The sequence below is a fragment of the Prionailurus viverrinus genome, chromosome B2 (genome assembly GCF_022837055.1).
Source record: "Prionailurus viverrinus isolate Anna chromosome B2, UM_Priviv_1.0, whole genome shotgun sequence".
Classification (NCBI taxonomy): Eukaryota; Metazoa; Chordata; class Mammalia; order Carnivora; family Felidae; genus Prionailurus; species Prionailurus viverrinus.
The window spans coordinates 41,340,954-41,361,182 of NC_062565.1; the positions used below are offsets into that span (position 1 = coordinate 41,340,954).

At 49.5% G+C, this 20,229-nt stretch overlaps 3 protein-coding genes across 10 annotated transcripts in view; 1 reads left to right on the forward strand and 2 right to left on the reverse strand.

The window, feature by feature from the left end:
• Positions 1–2,302: 2,302 nt before the first annotated feature.
• SLC22A7 (solute carrier family 22 member 7) lies at positions 2,303–8,257 on the forward strand. Of its 2 annotated transcripts, none has more exons than XM_047857904.1 (10): positions 2,303–2,695; positions 3,315–3,442; positions 3,576–3,730; positions 3,855–4,023; positions 4,826–4,949; positions 5,318–5,427; positions 5,893–6,107; positions 6,281–6,389; positions 7,058–7,261; positions 7,687–8,257. In XM_047857904.1, exons 1-10 carry the CDS (start codon positions 2,303–2,305, stop codon positions 7,739–7,741), a joined length of 1,662 nt encoding a protein of 553 aa, XP_047713860.1. In that variant the 3' UTR covers positions 7,742–8,257. The 2 variants fall into 2 exon arrangements, with proteins under 2 accessions (XP_047713860.1, XP_047713861.1); XM_047857905.1 differs by having other exon boundaries at positions 3,339–3,442.
• Positions 8,258–8,490: 233 nt separating this feature from the next.
• On the reverse strand, positions 8,491–19,123 carry CRIP3 (cysteine rich protein 3). Of its 7 annotated transcripts, none has more exons than XM_047857907.1 (8): positions 19,045–19,123; positions 11,336–11,617; positions 10,990–11,084; positions 10,270–10,555; positions 9,420–9,491; positions 9,201–9,295; positions 9,045–9,102; positions 8,491–8,870 (listed from the first exon to the last, which is right to left on the reverse strand). In XM_047857907.1, exons 2-8 carry the CDS (start codon positions 11,376–11,378, stop codon positions 8,809–8,811), a joined length of 711 nt encoding a protein of 236 aa, XP_047713863.1. In that variant the 5' UTR covers positions 11,379–11,617; positions 19,045–19,123; the 3' UTR covers positions 8,491–8,808. The 7 variants fall into 7 exon arrangements, 6 of the variants coding, with proteins under 6 accessions (XP_047713863.1, XP_047713864.1, XP_047713868.1 ...); XM_047857908.1 differs by lacking the exon at positions 19,045–19,123 and having other exon boundaries at positions 10,270–10,401; positions 10,498–10,555; positions 11,336–12,202; XR_007152041.1 differs by lacking the exon at positions 19,045–19,123 and having other exon boundaries at positions 9,201–9,270; positions 11,336–12,202.
• The window catches only part of ZNF318 (zinc finger protein 318), a 43,397-nt gene continuing 42,212 nt past the window's right edge, over positions 19,045–20,229 (reverse strand). The window contains exon 9 of the mRNA XM_047857900.1: positions 19,045–19,160. The gene's annotated coding sequence lies outside the window, so the exon portion shown is untranslated. The remainder of the gene's footprint in view (positions 19,161–20,229) is intronic.

Here is a 20,229-nt window from a genome sequence, read left to right on the forward strand (position 1 = left end):
TTAATGCCAAATCATTCTCTGTAGAAAGTGGCTGCATATTTAGAGCTGAGTTTCCTAGGAGTCAATGCAAAGAGGGGAAGGTAACCACTATCTGACTATCAGCTCTTTCTCATATTAAGGCAAGAGAGAAATTCCCATGGTGGAGGAAAAAAAAAAAAAAAGGCACCACAGCCATGTCCAGGCTTGGCCTCATTGGCTGTTTCCTTTGGCTATGAAAACTTCAGAGTATTTCCTATGAACCACGGGGGTGAGATGCCTGCAAAACTTAGCTCTTGGAGCTGCAAATGGTTGTGGTTATTTATTTGTTTGTTTGTATGTATGTGTTTGTTTGTTTGTTTGTTTGTTTTTAAAGTAGGCTCCGTGCCCTCACCATCCTGAGATCAAGAGTTGCATGCTCCACCAACTGAGCCAGCCAGGTGCTTCAATATTTTATATTTTTATATAAATAATATGATTATGAGGGAGGAACCAACAGGGTAGAAGTCACATGTAGGTGAGAGCAAGAGGGGCAGGGCTGTGTCACTCGTAAGCTGGTCTCCAGGGCAGCTTGGGCATCCACCAAGTGAATAAAAGCGAGGCCAGTGCTGCCCAGGGGACTGCAAGGAGGTGTGAGGTGCCAACAGGCTGGTGTATTGGGGGAACTGGAGGGAAGGGGGCATGGTAGGGAAGGGCCAGCGTGGGGCTCAGGGAGAGGGGCAATCCTGGAGGGGGGAGGGGAGGAATCACATGGGTCAAATGGAGAAGCTGGACTTTCACCCTCCAGCAGTGGGAGCTTTGCTCTGGGATGCTGCCCTGTTAGCTTTGTGTTTCTAAATGTCCACTGTGGCAGGTGTGCAGAGGTGAGAGGGGTGAGAGGGGTGAGACTGGAGGCAGGAAGCCTTGTTCAGCTTGTTCTAACCCTCTTGCTAGACTGTGTGCTCCCTGAGGGCAGGGGCTGTGACAGGCATCTTTGTACTCTGCAGAGTGCTTAGGTTATCTTACTGTTATCACCTCCTGTCACGGCCATTAGATCACTGTCCTCCTCTCATGCTGCCACGTTATTAGCACCACCCTTACTACACATCATGTCAGTGGGTTAGTTCCTCTCCCAGAGCTTTCTCGGGGAGCCCAGCCTAGTGCACACAGAACATCCTCAGTGCAGCAGCAGGTCAAAGGCCTGGGCAGAGGCAGGGATCCTGGTCCTCTTTCCAGTTCTGCTGCTGAGTCACTGTGTGGCCCCAGCAATGCCCCCGCCCCACCCCCCCATCACCGTTTCCTTAGCTGTTCAAAATGAGGGCTACATTAAATTAGTGGTTTTCAAATTTTTTTTTTAGGTTGGGCCTTTTAGAAGCCTATTTGCTTAGAAATCTGGAGCCCTGGGGAAAACAAATTTGACAACCTCCCAGTTCTGCCAACCCTGAGTTTGGAGAAGCAGATGAGAATAAAGCTGATATTGCTGGCCTCTGCTGTGCTTTTGCCGCAGGGGCCATGAATGGGAACTGAGTGGGGAAAGTCAGACAAATCCTGAGTCTTAGGCATTGCAGCTACCTATGGTGGGACCTTGGCAAACCGCTCTCTCTGCCCACTCAGTCCCCCAAGGGGAAGCTCCTGAAAAGAGGGGCAGGGGGAAGGCAGGAGGGACTATGTGTATGGGAAGTGGGACGGTGATAGGTCTGGGATCTTCCAGATTGACCAGGCTGCCCAGTGCAGTTCCAGGTGTGTCTCAGGCCAGGGCATAAGCTCCAGGTGGGGGCCTTGGGGTATAGGGAGGCTTTGTGACTCAGCAGAAAGAACTCTTCAACCTGGTTAGGGCCTAGCTCTCAGTCTTGAATCCTGAGGGTCCAGCCAAGCTGTGGCTTCAATACATAAGGCTGACCTAAATCTTCACAGGACAAAGGGCATTCCTGGAGAGTTGCCATCAGGCCCCAGGGGACTCCTCCTCTTAAGGACTCTTGGAGCTCAGTTGATCCTGGGGCTAGGGGCTCACTTCCTGCACACCTAGCTACCCCATCATGGCAACTAGAGGCTACCCCTGAGCACCAATATGTAAGTCCCAGAGCCATGGAGTCGGTGACCTCTGAATGGACGGCCCCTCACCCAGGCCCTGGGCCAAACAGGCAGGGATCCCTGGAGACCTGGTGACCAGGGAGGGCTCAGTCCTGGCCCAGCCCCTGAGGGCTGGATTCTGACGGTAAACTTCTGCTCATCAGTCTACTTGCTCCCGCCTCCAGAGTCCAAAGGTCCAAGTGGTGGGTGGACTGTGCTGCACTGAACGCTACAGAGGAAGCCCGCACTGAGACTGGTCAGTGGGTGGGTGGGCAGCATGAGATTTGAAGAGCTGCTAGATCAGGTGGGAGGCTTTGGGCCTTTCCAACTGTGGAATGTGGCACTGCTGGCCCTGCCCCGAGTGCTGCTGCCCATGAACTTTCTCCTGCCCATCTTCCTGGCTGCCGTACCTGCCCACCGCTGTGCCCTCCCTGGTGCCCCTGTCGACTTCAGCCACCAGGACGCTTGGCTGGAGGCCCACCTGCCCCGGGAGCCCGATGGCACCCTCAGCTCCTGCCTCTACTTCAATCACTCCCAGGCCCTCCCCAACACCACATTATGGGGAGCGGGGCAGAGCCCTGGGCAGCTGGAGGGTGAGCCTTCCACAATGCCCTGTCCTCAGGGCTGGGAGTATGACCGCTCGGAGTTCTCCTCCACCATTGCAACCGAGGTACCTGAGCAGGAGATTGGGGGACATGTGAATGGGATGGGCCTGCCACTGCCCTGGGTGATTAATTACTGTGTGGGCATTAGACCTGTTACCTTACCTTACCTAATCTCAGCTTACCTATCTGTAGATGGGGTCTATGAATTTAAAGCACTGAGCTTAGTTCCTGGCTTGTAGTAAGGAGCCCATACACCAGAGCTGCTATTATTAATTAGGAGGTGATTAAGGCAGGTAAGGGCTAAGATGGCTCTAGGGAGTTGGGGAAGAGTTGAGAAAGGTGTTCTGCAGTAGGAGAAGGAGACACAATAGAGGCCTCCTTCTTTCCCTTCCTTTTGGGCCCAGGTCTGGGATTTACTTAATCTACCTAGAGGTGAGTGCAGATGGGGCAGAGTCTCTCTAGAGAGGAGCGGACCTGTTGTCAAGGTCAAGACCCTCCACAGAAAGAAGTTGAGGCTACAGAATTGGGGAAGGGCAAAGTCTCTTACCCCTCAAATTGGAGTGAATAGTTGAGGGTTTATTATCTGACACGGAGGTACCAATATGGAACAGTTGACCTCAGGAGGCTGAGAGTCTGGAGGTGGGGGGGTTGGTGCTACCTGGAGAGGGCCTGTGCCCATGAGAGGCCCCTCCCTGTCTGTCCCTGCAGTGGGACCTCGTGTGTGAGCAGAAAGGCCTGAACAAAGCCACGTCCACCTTCTTCTTTGCTGGTGTGCTTGTGGGGGCTGTGGCCTTCGGATACCTGTCTGACAGGTGGGGTGCAGTGGGGGCCAATAAGGGAGCGGGCTGGGGCACCCTCTCCCACTGGTTGGGGTATGGGCCTAGTCTACCTCTGTCGTGGGACCTCCCCTCTACAGGGAACTGACTCTGCATGACCCCTGTGCAGGTTTGGGCGGCGCCGTCTACTGCTGGTGGCCTATGTGAGTTCCCTGGTGCTAGGCCTGGTGTCTGCAGCCTCAGTCAGTTACATCATGTTTGTCATCACCCGCACCCTCACTGGCACAGCTCTGGCTGGCTTCACCATCATCGTGATGCCACTGGGTGAGGCAGGCAAAGGACGGGCAGGGCCCAGAAGACTGGAGGGAGGCAGTTGTCAAGGGTGAGACTGAACTCATCTGGCCCTTGCTAACTGTCTTCCTGTCTCTGGCCCCTGCCCTGGGCCCAGAACTGGAATGGCTGGATGTGGAACACCGCACCGTGGCAGGTGTCCTGAGCAGCACCTTCTGGACAGGGGGTGTGACGCTGTTGGCACTGGTCGGGTACCTGATACGGGACTGGCGATGGCTTCTGCTGGCTGTCACTCTGCCTTGTGCCCCAGGGATCCTCAGCCTCTGGTGAGGACTGTGGGCAGCTTGGGAGTGGGAGATAGAGGAAGCCAGAGATAGAGTTAATCAGAGGCTGAGATTAGAATACAGAGTGACTGAGATATGAAAAGAAAGAAAAAGTCAGTGACCGAGAAACAGAAAAAGAGAGAAAGAGAGACAGACCAGTACAAAGAAGATGGCAGTGGGCATGAGAAGCAGAGAAACACACAGTAACATATTGAGAGACAGTGGAGAGACAGAAACAGAATCAGTGAGAGATAGCAAGTGGCAGAGACCAGGACTGAGGGGCAGATTCAGGGGGACAGATAGAGATGGACATGGGGGTCACAAGAGAGACAGGGATGGAGAGACAGGGCCAGCATAGGGGTAGGGAGTCCAAGCAGGACAATAGGAAGCCAGGCAGGGTGGGCATTTCATTGTCTTCCAAAAATGAATTGGCTTTTGATGCCCCTTGGGGATTTCTGTATGTCAGTCTCTCCTTCCTCCTATGCCCTCCTGTCACTTATGGGAGAAGTGGGTGGCTGACGCTGGGGAATGAGAATGAGACCAATCCAGTTGAACAGAGAAGGGAATCCCAGGCTGTGGAGGAACTAAGCCTGGGCAAGGAAGTGTGGCAGGGTGGATTTTAAGTTGGGCTTTAAAGGATGAATAAAAGTTTGTCAGGTGAGGAGGGTTTGAGAAGGAGAGCACATTCCAGGTTGAGGGGACTGCATGAGCAAGAGCCTGGAGGCTGACAGGCTGTGGTGTGTCCAGGAGGGAGATGTGACTGTGGGTGCTGACTCTGCCTGAAGGGCCTCCTGCTGTCCCCCAGGTGGGTGCCTGAGTCTGCACGCTGGCTTCTGACCCAGGGCCGTGTGGAGGAGGCCCACAGGTACCTACTCCGCTGTGCCAGGATCAATGGGCGGCCTGTGGGTGAGGACAGCCTGAGCCGGGAGGTGAGAGTGAATGTGTGTGTGTGAGCACATGCAAGTCCATGTGTGTGGGGACACGCACGTGTGTGTGTGTGTGTGTGTGTGTGTGTGTGTGTGGCCGTCCTGTGTCAAGCGTCCCCTTCCTAGGGCCCACTGTATGTGCAGGAAAAGCTCCTGACCCCCAGTGGAGAGTTTCCAAACTCATTGGGATGTCCTACCTGGCTCTGGTGGGCCACACCCTTGACTCGGAGCCCACCCGACTCAGCCTGCACGTGCATCCCCACCCCCACTATTGGAGAAGGGAGGAGGAACAGAGACCCAGAGAGATCAGTGTGCCTAGCTAAGGCCCACAGCCAACTCTGATGTTACAAACTCTCCTCCTCTCCCACCAGGCCCTGAGCAAAGTGGCCGCCAGAGAGCAAGTGGTCCGCAGACCCTCGTACCTAGACCTATTCCGGACCCCAAGGCTCCGACATATCTCGCTATGCTGCATGGTGATGTGGTGAGGAGCAGGGGATGGGTGGACAGAGAGGCAGACTCCAGAATGATGCTGAGTGTGAGTTGGAGGGACTGTAACCGTGCAGGGCAGGAGGACCAGCCTCTGGGGAGATGGGACACGGGAAGATCACAAGATGGAGCAGGCATCAGAAGCAGGGCTCAAATTCAGGTGCTGCCACTTCCTGTGAGATCTTGGACAGGTCACTTAACCCCAAGCCTCAGAGCCCCTTCTGCAAAACAGGACGCTGTTAGTTCCTACCTCACAAGGTTGCTGTGAAGATTAGGTAAAGACGCTTTGGCCACTGGCACATGCTGCATACTCCGTGGGGATTATAAGGACAGGGATGGTGATGGGCAGTAGGCTCTGGAGGCGGGGGAGGTGGTCCCTCTAAAAGGCCAAGGCTCCCTAGGAAGACAGGACAAGGGGGATGAAGAGGAGGGCCCCTGAGTGCATTGCGACCCCTTTCAGGTTTGGAGTAAACTTCTCCTATTATGGCCTGAGCCTGGACTTGTCGGGGCTGGGGCTGAACGTGTACCAAACGCAGCTGCTGTTCGGGGCCGTGGAGGTGCCCTCCAAGCTGCTGGTCTACCTGTCGGTGCGCCACGCAGGACGCCGTCTCACGCAAGCAGGAACGCTGCTGGGTGCCGCCCTGGCTTTTGGTGCCAGACTGCTGGTGACCTCGGGTAAGCCTCACCCGGAGGCCCCGCCCACTCATCGGAGGCCCCGCCTCCTGGCCCAGAGCTCCTGCCCTTTCGCGGAGGCCCCCACTCAAAGCCCTCCATTTGGGCAACCTCCCACCCTGGAGTTCTCGGTCTCGCACAAGGCCCGCTCACTGCCTGAACCCCTTTTCCTCTAGAGATGGGGTCTTGGAGCACCGCCTTAGCAGTGATGGGAAAAGGTTTTTCTGAAGCTGCCTTCACCACAGCCTATCTGTTCACATCGGAGTTGTACCCTACCGTGCTCAGGTGAGGGGAGCCTGACAACCTATCCGGGGGGGAGGGCTTGTAATCACGTCTCTTTACCAACCCCCCCTTCCCCGCCACGCGCGCGCACACACACACTGCAGCCCAGTTCCTCCCACCCATTCCTTATACCACACCCAGAATACAGAGCTAATCAGAGCCGTCTGCGTTTGCTTAAGTCTGGGAGAAGGCAGAGCATTTTATCTTTACTAAGTGACCCTGAGCGAGGTCACACTTCTCTGGGGCTCCTTTAAAATAAAACAGTCGCAAAAGGCGCCATCTGTACCTCCCTCCCATTTACCACAGCCCAGGCAGAGCTGCCCTATGGGGTTGTCTCTGAAAGTAATTTCTGGGGCCCTTTCAGCTAGCTATTGGCAGGTGGGGAGACTTGTTGGTATCTGGGTATGCTTAGAAAGCCTTGCTCCTCCTCTACCAACATGACAGGGTCTGTAGGAGCTGCTGTCCCTCTTCCTTCCACATCACCCTACTCTCAGAATAGGGTCCCTGGCCTGGGGACAGGTGGGAAGACCACCTGAAAGAAGCCTTAGCTTTCTTAGCCATCTGGGGAGAAGGGGACACCAGGGCTTGCCAGCCCAGGATGGGGGAGCCCTGTGAGGCATGACCCTAAGTAGGTGTGAACACCTACCTTCCCCTATCCTCTTTCTGAACAGACAGACAGGAATGGGGCTGACTGCACTGGTGGGCCGGCTGGGGGGCTCTTTGGCTCCACTGGCAGCCTTGCTGGATGGAGTATGGCTGTCACTACCCATGCTCACTTATGGGGGGATCGCCTTGTTGGCTGCCTGCACTGCCCTCCTGCTACCAGAGACGAAGGAAGCACAGCTGCCAGAGACCATCCAGGATGTGGAGAGGAGGTGTGTGCACAGAACTATTTGTGTCTGTGTGAGCACATGCATGTGGGAATGGGTGCCCAGGTACCTGACACCTTAGGTAGGATTCAGAGACCTGTGTGCACATTGTGTATCTGGTGCATATGTGCAAGCGTGCATGGGTGTATGGCCTGAGGTATGCAAACTGCATGTGTAAAAGTACACAAGTCCATATATGTGTGTGTACAGAGATGTCCAAGATTGTCCAGGAAGAGGTGGATGTGTGCACCCCTTCACGTATGCCTGCACATCAGAGATGCATACAAGCATGTGTGTGAGTCACTGGCAGAAGTATACATGTTTGTTTACCAGCAGCTGGGGAGAGGCATAGGCCAGCCATGACGAGGCAGGCTTGGGTGGTAGGCCCAGGGGCTAAATCCCACCATTGCTCATGACTCCTTCTTCCCCAGTGCCCTGTCTAGGCTTCAGGAGGAAGAGATGCCCATGAAGCAGATCCAGAACTGAGTGGTATCACGGGCAAGCTCTCTACAGAAGTTCTGCAGCAGGGGCTGGAAGATTAGAAGGGCAAGCCCTGTGGCTGGGGCTACAGGCATCAAGTCCCCTGCCCAGGGCTGGAGTTGCCACCAGTTCCCCCTTCTCTGTGCTCATCCAGCCTTCACTGTTTGGCCTCCAGCAACTGGGCAACTTCCTAGAATGCAGTGGGCTGCTGGACAATTCTGGTACCCCTCTTATTCTGTAAATAAAGGTGTCCCGTGGGTTTGGGGCAGCAGTGAGAAGCTGTGGGATGAGCCCTGGATGGGAAGCCAGAGTCTGGCCCTGGGTTCTAATCCCAACTTTGCCACTGATTTGCTGTGTGACCTTGGGCATGTGGGTTTCCCTCTCTGGGCTTCAGTCTGTTCATCTCTCAAACGGATAATGAAGCCTCTTAGCAGACCTCACCACAGGATCTGTCTGTTGTCATGCTCAAATGAGATGTTGAATAATGTGTTTCTCCTAGAGATGGTGCTAAAGAAGGAATTGCCCTATGATAACTTCTGGCACCAACCGAGCTGGTGGGCATGCTGTCCACTCACTGCGTGGAGCTGGGAACTGTCCAGGACCAGGGTTCCAGGAGAACAGAGCTCTTTGTTCCCATGGCCGGCCCTATACCTCCCAGGTAGTTTGCAGGGTAATGCATCCCCCCTCCCTACACTTCCCATCCTCCAACCCATTGATTAGGCCTCATGCCCAAAGAAGCATTGAAGGCATGGGAGCCAACATTTTATTGGAGAAGCCAAAATAAACACATTTTATAAGTACGTTGAAGTTATCGAATTTGCTAGGGAAAGGGATTGGGAAGGCCAGGAGGCTACCCTTTAAAATGTGGTAGCCTAGTTCCCCTGACCAGATAGAAATGGGAAAGGCAGGAATTGGCAGAGAATGTCTAGACTCCCTGGTCTACCATAGAGCCTAGGCCCAGGCCACCTGAAGCCCACCTTCCCCCTGAGGGACTGAAGAATTCTGTAGCTTCCAGTAGGACCATGGAGGGAATGGGTGAGGTCCGAGTTAGAGTGACCTCTCCTGTGAGCATCTCATTTGGATTTTATCTCCACAGGGTCATAGATGTAGCAGCCCACATCACCAATGTTCACACCTGAGAGAGAGAGCCCCATTACCAAGGGCCCTGGTGCTGGGGGGTGTTGGGCTGAGGGATGAAAGGAATTGGGAGGGGTCTGGGGTGTGTTTGACCACAGGGAAATTTGCCCACACATCCCCACAGACCCACATGCCATACTTTAGGCCCACTGTCTGGGGTGTGGCTGCCCACCTTTGGGGCCAAACAGGTAGCCGTAGCAGGGGATGTGGCAGTAGGGGACGCCGTCATGCTGGGACATAAAGAGAAAGAGAGCCATCTCAGCTTGGCTCTCTTCCCATCTCCAGCCTCCCTCCTCCCGACACAACCACCCATCCCTACCCTGTTCACCTCAGCATGACTCCCAGCAGTAAGGGTCTTCCGGCAGCGCTGGCACCTCAGACAGGGTCGGTGCCAATTTCTGCCCAAAGACATCACCTTCTCAGCTGGTGGTGGAGACATTTGGTAGTTCTAGGGGCAGGGCAGGGAGACCTGCCTACTTTGCACCACCTCCCTACACTTTGATGCCCATCCTCTGGCCCCCTCCCCAAGCTTTCCATTATCGCTTACCAAAATAGACAGGTTCTTCGCAGCCAGGGCACAGTGAAGTCTCTCCAGTAAATGTCTTCATGTGGGGATGGCCTTTAAGGGGAAGAGGCCCTGGCTAGGGCTGAGGTGGGGGCCATGCCTAAGCAGGGCCCACCAGCACTGGCCCGCGCACATGGCTTCTTCCAAAAGCCATGCTTATCCCAGAGCCCCCCACCCAGGTGGCCATGAGTCTGCTTTCTTGGACAGAGCTCAGTTTCCTGTGGCCCCTCATCCTGCCCCATCCCTATCTGTAGGAGGGACCACCCACTTCCTTCTCCTCCCAGGGGCTCAGGTGCCCACCATCCCAACCCTGTCAGCAACTCAATCCTCAGGAAACCTGAGCTGATACAGGAGCTGGCCAGGGCATGGGTGTCAGGTGTTGGGGAGCATGGTGTCATTGCCCACTCTAGGTGGGGAGGAACAGGGAGAGGGGAGAAGTGGAAGAATATGAGGGGCTGGCCCTGTCTCAATGACCCCTCGCTCCTAGGTCATCCTTTCCATGGCCTTGGCCTGAGAGAGGCCTGAATTCCAGGTCAGGTTTGCCTCTGACTAGCTGTGTGACTGCACAAGCCACACACTTTGCTGTCTACACACTTTGTTTTCCTCACCTGTAAAATGGGGATGATAATGCCATCTACCCAATTTACCTCTTAACTCAGCAGCTGACATAAGGGAACCCCCCTCTCCCCCGCCAAAGTGCCATGGACAAAAGAAGACTTTGCCACAAAGTTGTAGGAATGTGAAGCAGAGGACTAGGTGGGAGACTGCCACCTGGTCCTACCCTTTGTTCCAGCCTAAGGATGAGGAGTAGCTGGGGCCCAACTTCACTTACTTTTCTTGCCCTGGGGGAGGCCAGTCCTGGGCCTGGGGGGGCTAAAGCTGCTGGGGCTGAGGGGAGTGGTGCTGGCAGGGGTGGGAGTGGGGGAGTTGTAGAGGTAGGAGCCCACACCACCAATGTTCACCCCTGCAGAGAAAACAGGGGCAGTCAGCCTTGAGTCTCCAGCTCCCAGCCACAAGGAAGGTCCTGCTGTCCCCTGGCCTCTTCTAGGCTGGTACTTACCCCTGGGTCCGAAGAGAGCCCCATAGCATGGCTTGTGGCAATACGGCCTCCCGTTGTGCTAGGCACAAGCAGAGGAAAGAGGGTTGCTCAGGGCTAAAGGTGGGGGGGGGGGGGGGGCGGGTTCTCCTGTGTCCTACAGGCCTTCCCTCAAGTCCGGTTGCCAGGTGTATCTGTCCACTTGCCTGGTGGGGCTGGTGAGGCTGGGAGGGTGGAGGGTAAGCTGGCATGCTAGAATTGCCACTGTGGACAGGAGAAAGGGCAAGAGCAGGCCAGAAAACAGCATTGCTTCTCTCCCCTCCCCACCAAAAGGCACCGGGTCCACCAGCACAACTCAGGCGTCCCAAGTCCTGGTTGGTGTGGGGCCCTCCGGGTAGCTGGTCTTGGTAGCTGACTGCTGAGGTTGCCTTCGGTGAGCTTCCTGAGCGGAAACTGGGGACTGGTGCTTGGAGAACAGGGACAGACAGAGGGCTGTGCGCCCTGGCCAGGCCTCACCTCTGCATGCCCTCCTGGGGACAGGACGCTGTGGCAGCGCTCACATTTCAGGCAGAAGCGATGCCAGTTCTTGCCCAGGGAGCTCACCTTCTCCGCTGTGGGGGACAAGGTGGAACCGGGCTGTGGGGGAGCCAGGCCTAGCAGCGGGCGCCCCCATTCCCCTCCTCAGCCCCGCCCGCCCTGCTTCCTAGAGACTACGAGGAGTGTCCCCGGGAGGCCAGTTCCAACCCGCCCGAGTGCCCTGCTCCCGAGAGGTGGAAAGGGGGTCTGAGAACACACGGTCGCCAGTTCCTCGCGTTCTCAGAGGACGTCCCATCTCCCCCTCCCTCCTCAGCCCGGACCTCACCGAAGAAAACGGGTTGCTGGCAACGCGGGCAGGTCCAGCTCATGGCTCCGCGCAGGGAAGCTGGCGCCGCACACAGTAGGCACCACCTAGGGGGGCTCCGTTCCCGCCCCCTTCGCTGGCCCCTCCCATGGCTCAGCTTTGAGCCTCATTGGGCTGGATCCGAGGCGCCTCGGCGCCTATTGGCCGTCAGAAATTTAGAACAACTCCACCTGGGAGACGGTTACTTCCAAAACTAAAGCCTCCGGCCGGGCGGTGGAGAAAATAGAAGGACTTGAAGCCAGACTGGAAAGGAAGATAGAAATGAAGACGCCTGGAAGGGTGGCACTAGTTTTTGGCTTGGTACAAGAGGAAAACTATCCAGAGTGTAGACGCCTTGAAAACACTATTATTTCCTTAAAGTGAGGGGTCAGGCATTCTTTGAAATGTTTTAATTCAGCCTTGACAGTCTCGCAGGTGGTTGGTTAAGAGCAATGGAATCTGGGGCGCATCTCTGCTATTTACTCTCTGGCTTCAGGCAAATTACTTAAGCTCCTTCTGCATCCGTTTTATTTGTACAATGAGTATAATGACAAATCTCTACCTCATAGGATTGTTGGGGAAACAAGTAGGTTAATACATGGAAAGTGCCCAAACAGTGCTTAGCACATAACTGCTATAAAAGTGATAGCTATCATTATGATGGATCTCATAATGAACTCAAGATTCTTTGTTTGGAAGCCTCAAAACCGGTATGGATACAATAGCTTGCTTGTGAGGGGCGCCTGGGTGGCTAAGTCGGTTAAACGACTGACTCTTGATTTCAGCTCAGGTCATTATCCCAGGGTGGTGAGACGGGGCCCTGCATTGGGCTCTGCACTGACAGTGAGGAACCTCCTTGGGATTCTCGCTCTCCCTTTCTCTCTGCCCCTCCCCTGCTCACACTCTCTAAATAAACTTAAAAACAACAACTTTTGCTTATGACATTATAATGCTTATTTTTAAGATTTTAAAGTAATCTCTACAGCTAATGTGGGGCTCTAACTCACAATCCCAAGATCAAAAGTTGCATGCTCTTCCTACTGAGCCAGTTGGGCTTTATAATGCTTATAAATTTAAAGCTATAATTCAGACACCAATTACATATTCCTAATTTTATTTTGAGGTGTTTTAGTATTTGTTAAAAGTAGCCCAGCAGCACCTCAAAGGACACTTCAAGAAAATCCACAGAGAATGGGAGTAAATATTTGCAAACATGTATCTGATAATGATCTAATAATCAGAATATATAAAGGACTCTCACAACTCAGCAATAAAAAGACAACCTGATTTGGGGTGCCTGGGTGCCTCAGTCAGTTGAGTGTCTGACTCTTGGTTTTGGCTCAGGTCATGATCTTGTGATTTGAGTTCGAGCCCTGCATAGGGCTCTGTGCTGACAGCATGGAGCCTACTTGGGATTTTCTCTTTCCCTCTCTCTGTGCCCCTCCCCTGCTCATACTCTCCCTCTAAATAAATTAAAAAAAAAAAAAAAAAGAGAGAGAGAGAGAGAGACAGGGGAGCCTGGGTGGCTTGGTCGGTTAAGTGTCTGACTTCGGCTCAGGTCATGGTCTCGCAGTCCATGAGTTCGAGCCCCTCGTCGGGCTCTGTGCTGACAGCTCAGAGCCTTGGAGCCTGTTTCAGATTCCGTGTCTCCCTCTCTCTCTGCCCCTCCCCTGTTCGTGCTCTGTCTCTCTCTGTCTCAAAAATAAACAAACGTTTAAATAAATAAATAAATAAATAAATAAATAAATAAATAAATAGAGACAACCCAATTTTAAAACGGGCAAAGAATTTGAGCAGATATTTTTCTAAAGAAGATACACAAATGGCCAACAAGCACACGAAAAGATGCTCAACATCATTAGTCATTAGAGAAATGAAAATCAGGATCACAATGAAATATCATTTTAGACCTATTAGAATGGCTATAATAAAAAAGAGGAGTAATAACAAGTGTTAGGGAGGATGTGTCAGAATTGGATTCCTCATATGCTGTTGATGAGAATGTAAAATAGTGCAGCCTTATGAGAAACATTCTGGCAATTCCTCAAAAGGTTAGACAATTACCATATGACTCAGCAACTGCAATCCTAGGTATATGCCCAAGAGAAATGAAAGCAAAGCACGTGTCCGCACAAAAACTTGTACATGAATGTTCATCGTACTGCTATTCACAATAGCCAAAAGTCCATCAGTTGATAAATGGATAAACAATGTGGCATATCTGTGATAGAATATGATTCAGCCATAAAAAGGAATGAAGTACTGATGCATGCTACAACATGGATGAACCGTAAAAACATGCTAAAGAAGCCAGACACATAACACCACATGTTGTATGATTCTATTTGTATAAAATGTCCAGAATAGGAAAATCCATAAAGACGGAAAGTGGATTAGTGGTTGCTAGTGGTTTGGGGTGGAACAGTTGGGCATATCTGCTAATGAGTATGAGATCTTCTTATGGGGAGATAAAAATGATCTGGAATTGGTGGAGGTAGGTGCACAACCTCATGAATATACTAAAAACCAATGAATTGCATACATTAGAAGGGTGAACTTTATGGTGTGTGAGCAATTTCTCAATAACAATGCTTGAAGAGAACTTATTTTTTTAAAAAGGTAGCTCAAAGGGTCACCTGGGTGGCTCAGTTAAATGCCCGACTTCGGCTCAGGTCATGATTTCACGGTTCTTAAGTTTGAGCTCTGCATCGGGTTTTGTACTGACAGCTCGGAGCCTGGAGCCTGCTTCAGATTCTGTGTCTCCCTGTCTCTCTGCCTCTCCCCTGCTGTGCTCTCTCTCAAAAATAAATGAACATAAAATATTTTTTAAAAAAATAAAAAGGTAGCTCAGCAAGTGAGGGGCAGGAAAGAGAGCTGATTACTGTGTGCCAGTGCCCCAGCAGTGAAAAGAATACCTCGATGAAGTATTAGGTGGTAAAATTAAGACTTTTCTGGAGTAAGCTTCTTTGTTTTGTCAAGTCAGCTCAGAAACAGCTGAAGGGGACTTTGTGCTAAAGTTATCCTTCAGCTGCAGTGCTCTGCTCTGCTGGGTAAGAGGAGTCTGTTTGTGTCTCAGGAGTCAGAGAACCCTCTCTGGACTTGAGTTCCCTCAACTGGGCAATGGAATGGGACTGGTGTCTATGAACTTCCACTTAACACTCCTGTTTCTTCACTTGTCTCCATCAGTACTTTTTGCTTATAACACTTGTTTTATCCTCCTTGTTGAATTATAAAGGTGCAAGGCTGCACACTGTGAAACAAACTTTTCTATACATTTTCATTGTTTCTTGTTTTGGGAACTATTTCAAGATCCTTAGTTTTGTTTTTGTTTTTGTTTTTTTAATGTTTATTTTTAAGAGAAAGACAGAGTACACATGGGGGGAAGGGCAGAGAGAGAGGGAGAGACAGAATCCAAAGTAGACTCCAGGCTGTCAGCACAGAGCCTGATGTGGGGCTCGAAACTCACGAACCGGGAGATCATGACCTGAGCTGAAGTTGGATGGGTAGGGGAGCCACCCAGGCGCCCCTAGAGTTTTGTAACTTTCTTGATGGGCTTCCTTTTACAAATTTGCAACATATTAGTTTTAGTCTCCACCAATGTTTACTCTTGTGTTTCTGCCTCTCTCATTCATTTCTTCTTAAAGAAGGCAGCTTAAGATTCATTGCTTTTTGTTCTCTATGGTTCTCATGGAGGTCCCACTTCAGGAGGCTGGGAGGACTTCGTTGTAGTTATTCTTAGACATTGTATGTATTCTCCTTTAGGAAGGTTAGCTTCATTTGTCCAAGGATCTATCCTTTGAATTTCCAGAGCAATCCTTTCCCAAGGCCCTGTAGCTCTTTGTGCTGGATCACCTTGGACACATGCCTCAGCCTCCCAGAGAGGTCATCTTTACCCTTGCATCCAGCACAGGGCCCCACACAAAGAAGCCAGTGTTGCAGTGTGAGCACCATGGTGCTTTCACACAACTTGCACTGAGTTGGGGGGCAAGTGCTTTGCTGCTCCTCTCTTCTGTGGCCTTCCTGTACTGTATGGCTGTAACAAACACAGTATGCCTTGTCTTTTCTATGTCAGTGCTTAGGAAAGACTAGTTGAAACTCTTCCTTTCTAAATATTGGCCATCCATTTGTACATACAGTAAATCACAGTATTCCACTCTTCTTCCTTGCCTGGCTGCTATTATTCTGTCTCTTTTAAAAGAGGCTTTATAAAGAATGTTAACAGGGAAAATGAACACTTCTTGTAGAAATGCACTACTGACAGTGGCTGTTTTGAATACTTTGTGTGACTAAAGCCTCTAAAGTGATATTTTAACAAATACCACGCGTGGCTAAGTCCAGTTGAGTGTAGGTATTACCCATTCAGTTGTCAGGGTAGAGTTTGTGTCATCTAAGAGGCAGGTTCCTCTTTCATAAAGATGATTGTTCCCTTGGTGCTCCGCCATTACACCCTACTTTTTTTCCTGCACAGACCGGTCACAGTATCTGTATACTTGTGTTACACTTATTTACTTGTGACTGAGACTCATCTGTTTATCTATAGCACCAAGTACAGTGTGGGTGCTCAGTAAATGATAGCTACTATTATTATTTTTTAAGATTTTTAAGTAATGTCTACACACAACCTTGAGATCAAGAACTGCATGCTCCACTGACTGAGCCAGCCAGATGCCCCTTTTATTTTTATTAAAATCTATCGCTAACACTTTTTACTTCATGTTTTCAAGGTCTATTGTTAGGTACATGTATGCTTTAGGATTGCTGTCTTTCTTGATAAATTGACCCTTTAAAAATTTTTTTTTAGTGTTTATTTTTGAGAGAGAGAGAGACAGAGTGTGAGCAGGGTAGAGTCAGAGAGAGAGGGAGACACAGAACCTGAAGCAGCTCCAGACTCTGAGCTGCTCGAGCTCAGAACTCACGAACCATGAGATCATGACCTGAGCCAAAGTCGGATGCTTAAATGACTGAGTCACCCAGGTGCCCCTGAATTGACCCTTTTATTGTTGTGAAGCTGAAGAAATAAGCTCTTCAACTCTAGGTGGTGGCGAAGATAATGGCCTCAAACACCTCAGGGCTGTCACATGGACAAGGCATTAGGGGCACTACTGAGACCCCTGGAGAGAGGTCACAGGGAAGCAGATTTGGATCCTGTCCAAGAAAAGAACCCTTTTGCAGAACCCAAACATGAGTGGATGTTTCAGACAGTAGTAAGCTTCCTGTCCCTGGATGTTATAAATAATGCTGGACAACAAACCAACTGATCGCCAGCGTTGCAGAAGGGATGCAAGCATCATACACAGGCAGACCTTCGGGGTTTCTTCTCAATTTGACAGTACAGTATATGATTTTGTGATTCTATTCCCAAAGAAGAATGTAAAATTTGTGTTAGCAAGAGAACACTGTTAAAATAGAGACAGCTACCACCTATGGAGTACCAGTCATAGGCACTGTACCTGTTATTCCTGACCCTACAACAGCCTGATGAGGGGTTTAAATGCTACATTATCAATTGTACATAAAAGGAAAGTGGCCTGGAGAGGTTAAAAGATTTGTTCAAATCATACAGACCCAAGACTCTCAAGCTCTCAAGCTCTTTCCACCCCCTGCTTCTAAGCATGGTTTCTGCTATGCTGCCGGTGCGTTTCAGTCTGAAAAGATACTACACCTGTCTGCACACCACCTCTGTAAAGATAAGAGGACCTATCCAGGTAAATAATGGGTTACAAGAGACAGGGAAATGTCACTGAAACTTTTCCATGGCTTCTCAGTACCCTCAAGGTAAAGTTTTTAACTTGGCTCTAAGGCCTACACCTTTCCAATTCTAGCCATTTCTCCTGTTTCTCCCTCCAACCATACTAAATGAGCTTCTTAAACCTGCCAAATTCCTTCCTGCCTCACGACCTTTGCAAATGCTATTTCTTTTCTGAGAACTTGCCTCCTTAAGATCACTAATTCCTCACTAATTCCTGCCTAACTTTAGGTTCCCCTCACCTACTCAATACCAGGCTACTGGCCCCCGGCACTCTCTCCTACAATATCCTGTGCTGGAGGGCCCAGGGGGTACAATTGATGATAACTGTGTTTTCCTTGCTTGAGAGTTCAACCACACAAGGAAAAAGACAAATGGAGACTCATGATAAAGTCTACATTGGTAGCTTAGTGGGAGAGTAAAACAGGTCCGACAACTTCCTGCCCACCTTCCCCACTCCAGTCTAGGCTTTGTCTACCCATTAGTCTGTGAGCTCCATAAGGGCATGGACCAGGAATGCTTTGTCAACCACTGTGTATGTTTCCAACACCTCGCTCAATCTCTGATACACAGTGCTCAATAAATATTTATTGGTGAAAGAATGTTAAATGTTATATACAAGTCTCCCTCAAAAAATGGGTAGATGAAGGCTAGTGAAGAGATGTGGAGTTAGGAGGGGACTTGTAGGAGTTGAAAGTTTTGGTACAACAAAAGCCCCGGAGCAAGGGAAGCTTAAGTGCCGAGGAGTAAGAACTCAGGAGTTTCTCTCTTAATATTCATGAGGATCAGCATGTATGATACAAACCAGAATATGATTTAAGCTGATCCTGATTATAAATACTAGGTAACTAATAAAATGAGAACTGAAAATTTGCTTTGGCAGCAAACCAGTTCCACTAATTACAGTCATTCACAAGAACTTACTAATTAAACTTAATTAGTATGTAGCACAATTATGTCTATCATTAAATATATGGCAAATGAGAGAATGTGGCAAAGTGTTATGTAAACTGTAAAGCACCATACAAACTTGGCTGCCATACTGCAGTGGGTTTTGATTACAACTATAAAGTCCACTTATTTTATATCTTTGTAGATTTGTTCAAATATATGAGCACATGCTTGACTTTTAAGGCATTACCAAAAACTTTGTTCCTAGATGACTCTTGAAAGGTTTCATTCAGTTCTGGCATGTTAATGAAAAATTAGTCTTACCTCTTGATCATTGTGTTTCTTAACCTTTATTTCCCATAACCTGTGTTCTCACTCCATCTTCTGAATATCCCCTCCAACCAGTAAACTTTGTCATTTATATTACTTTAAAAAAATAGAAACATATACACAAAACAAAAACAGACTGAAATGCTTTCTTAAAAACACACCAGCAAGTGTGACCTTTTCCTTCGTTTTCCACTTGTCATTACACGAACCTGGAGAGCCCTCTGTATACAGCTACTTGTGGTTAGCTGCTAGGGTTATTAAGTGGGCTAGATTTTGTGATTCAGTGGCATCAGCTGTGTGCTAATTCAGACTGAAGATTGTAGGAAAGGACCCTCTGATCCTTTACCACAGTTGCCTTCAATTTATGCTCATGAAGAAATCAACAACAGCTTCAAATGGTGGTTTTCCATAAAAAGATGAATTTGGTTTCTCAAATATCACTTCGAAATGTATATTTCATCTCAAAGTATATAAAAATAACTATATCCAAATAATTTGCAGCATGAACAATGTATTTATATGCTGGAAACTGAGAAGAAAACAAAAAGAGTGAAACTTGGTGGTCAGCCTGCTATAGACCTGATATTCATCGGCAACTTCCTCATCTAAGGTGTGGTGGGTAATTTTTTACAATATATAAGAACAGTCCTTCCAGGTCATGAGACCATGTTAATGAAACTAAAATAGTTTAATCTTATGAATTCAGAAAAATGCAAATGCTTACCTTTTTATAGAGGAGTTTCTCAGTTCCTCTATGAAACTCAAAATCAGAGAATCAGGAGTCAAGTTCCAGGCTCTTCCCACTCCAAAATGATTGGCTTTTCCCCTTCTTCTCTGGGACTTTTGGAAGAGGCAGAGCTAGAACATCTTTATTCATAATCTCTTACCACCACCACCCTCCACCAAGGACAAGGCAATAATTATCATATCTTGTGGGGACAAGAACTTGAGCATCCGTATTGTGATAAAAAGCCACTAAAAGAAAGGTTACAAACGTAAAGGCAGCACTGAATCTTTGCAGCTCTACTGAGGACATTTTATTTTCTATTTAGAAGCATTTCCTTTGGGGGTGCCTAGGTGGCTCAGTCAGTTAAGCATCCAACTGTTGATTTTCACGTCAGGTCATGATCTCACGGTTTGTGGGTTCGAGCCTCATATTGGGCTCTGCACTGACAGCGCGGAGCCTGCTTGGGATTCTCTCTCTCCCTCTGTCTCTGCACCCCCCCCTCAAAAATAAATGGGCAAACATTTAAAAAAAAAGAAAGCTTAAAAAAAAAGAGAAGCATCTCCTTTGAGGAATCTCACCTTCCCCCATTCCACATGAACTCAACTTAGTCTAGATTGTTCTATAGGGTAGAGCCTGCCTTTCCATGGTGAGCTTATGAGCAGGGCCTGGTGTGAGTACTTCATCCACCTGGCCATAGTAACTGTTCAGGGATAGGAATGTGGACCAAGTCACACTTGTCTTCATCCCAGAGATTTTTGGTGTTATTAGGAAAAATACATTTTTCATTTTCTAGACAGAAACCTATAAGGACCATGGCAGCTTGAGACTGTAGGGACTATCCTGCCCCTGAGTGAAGAGAGAATGAGGCTAAGCAAAGCTGAGGGAAAGGGAAGAGAGGGTCCTAATGACATCTCTGATCGCCTGGATATAACGCTGCCCCAGTTTTCCAGTTACCAAATAAATTATCCCCTATCCATTTTTTTCTTAAGCTTGTTTGAGTTAGGTTTCTGTTATAACCAAGAGTCCTAATTAATACAACATGCATCTTTACACAGGTAGAAGGGCCTCTTCTTGTACTTAAAAATTACGTCATGTTGTATAAAGTTCTGACACTGTAGATACCTTTATATACATGTTTTCTTAATACATGATTTTTAGGATAACCATGTAAGAAAAAAGACT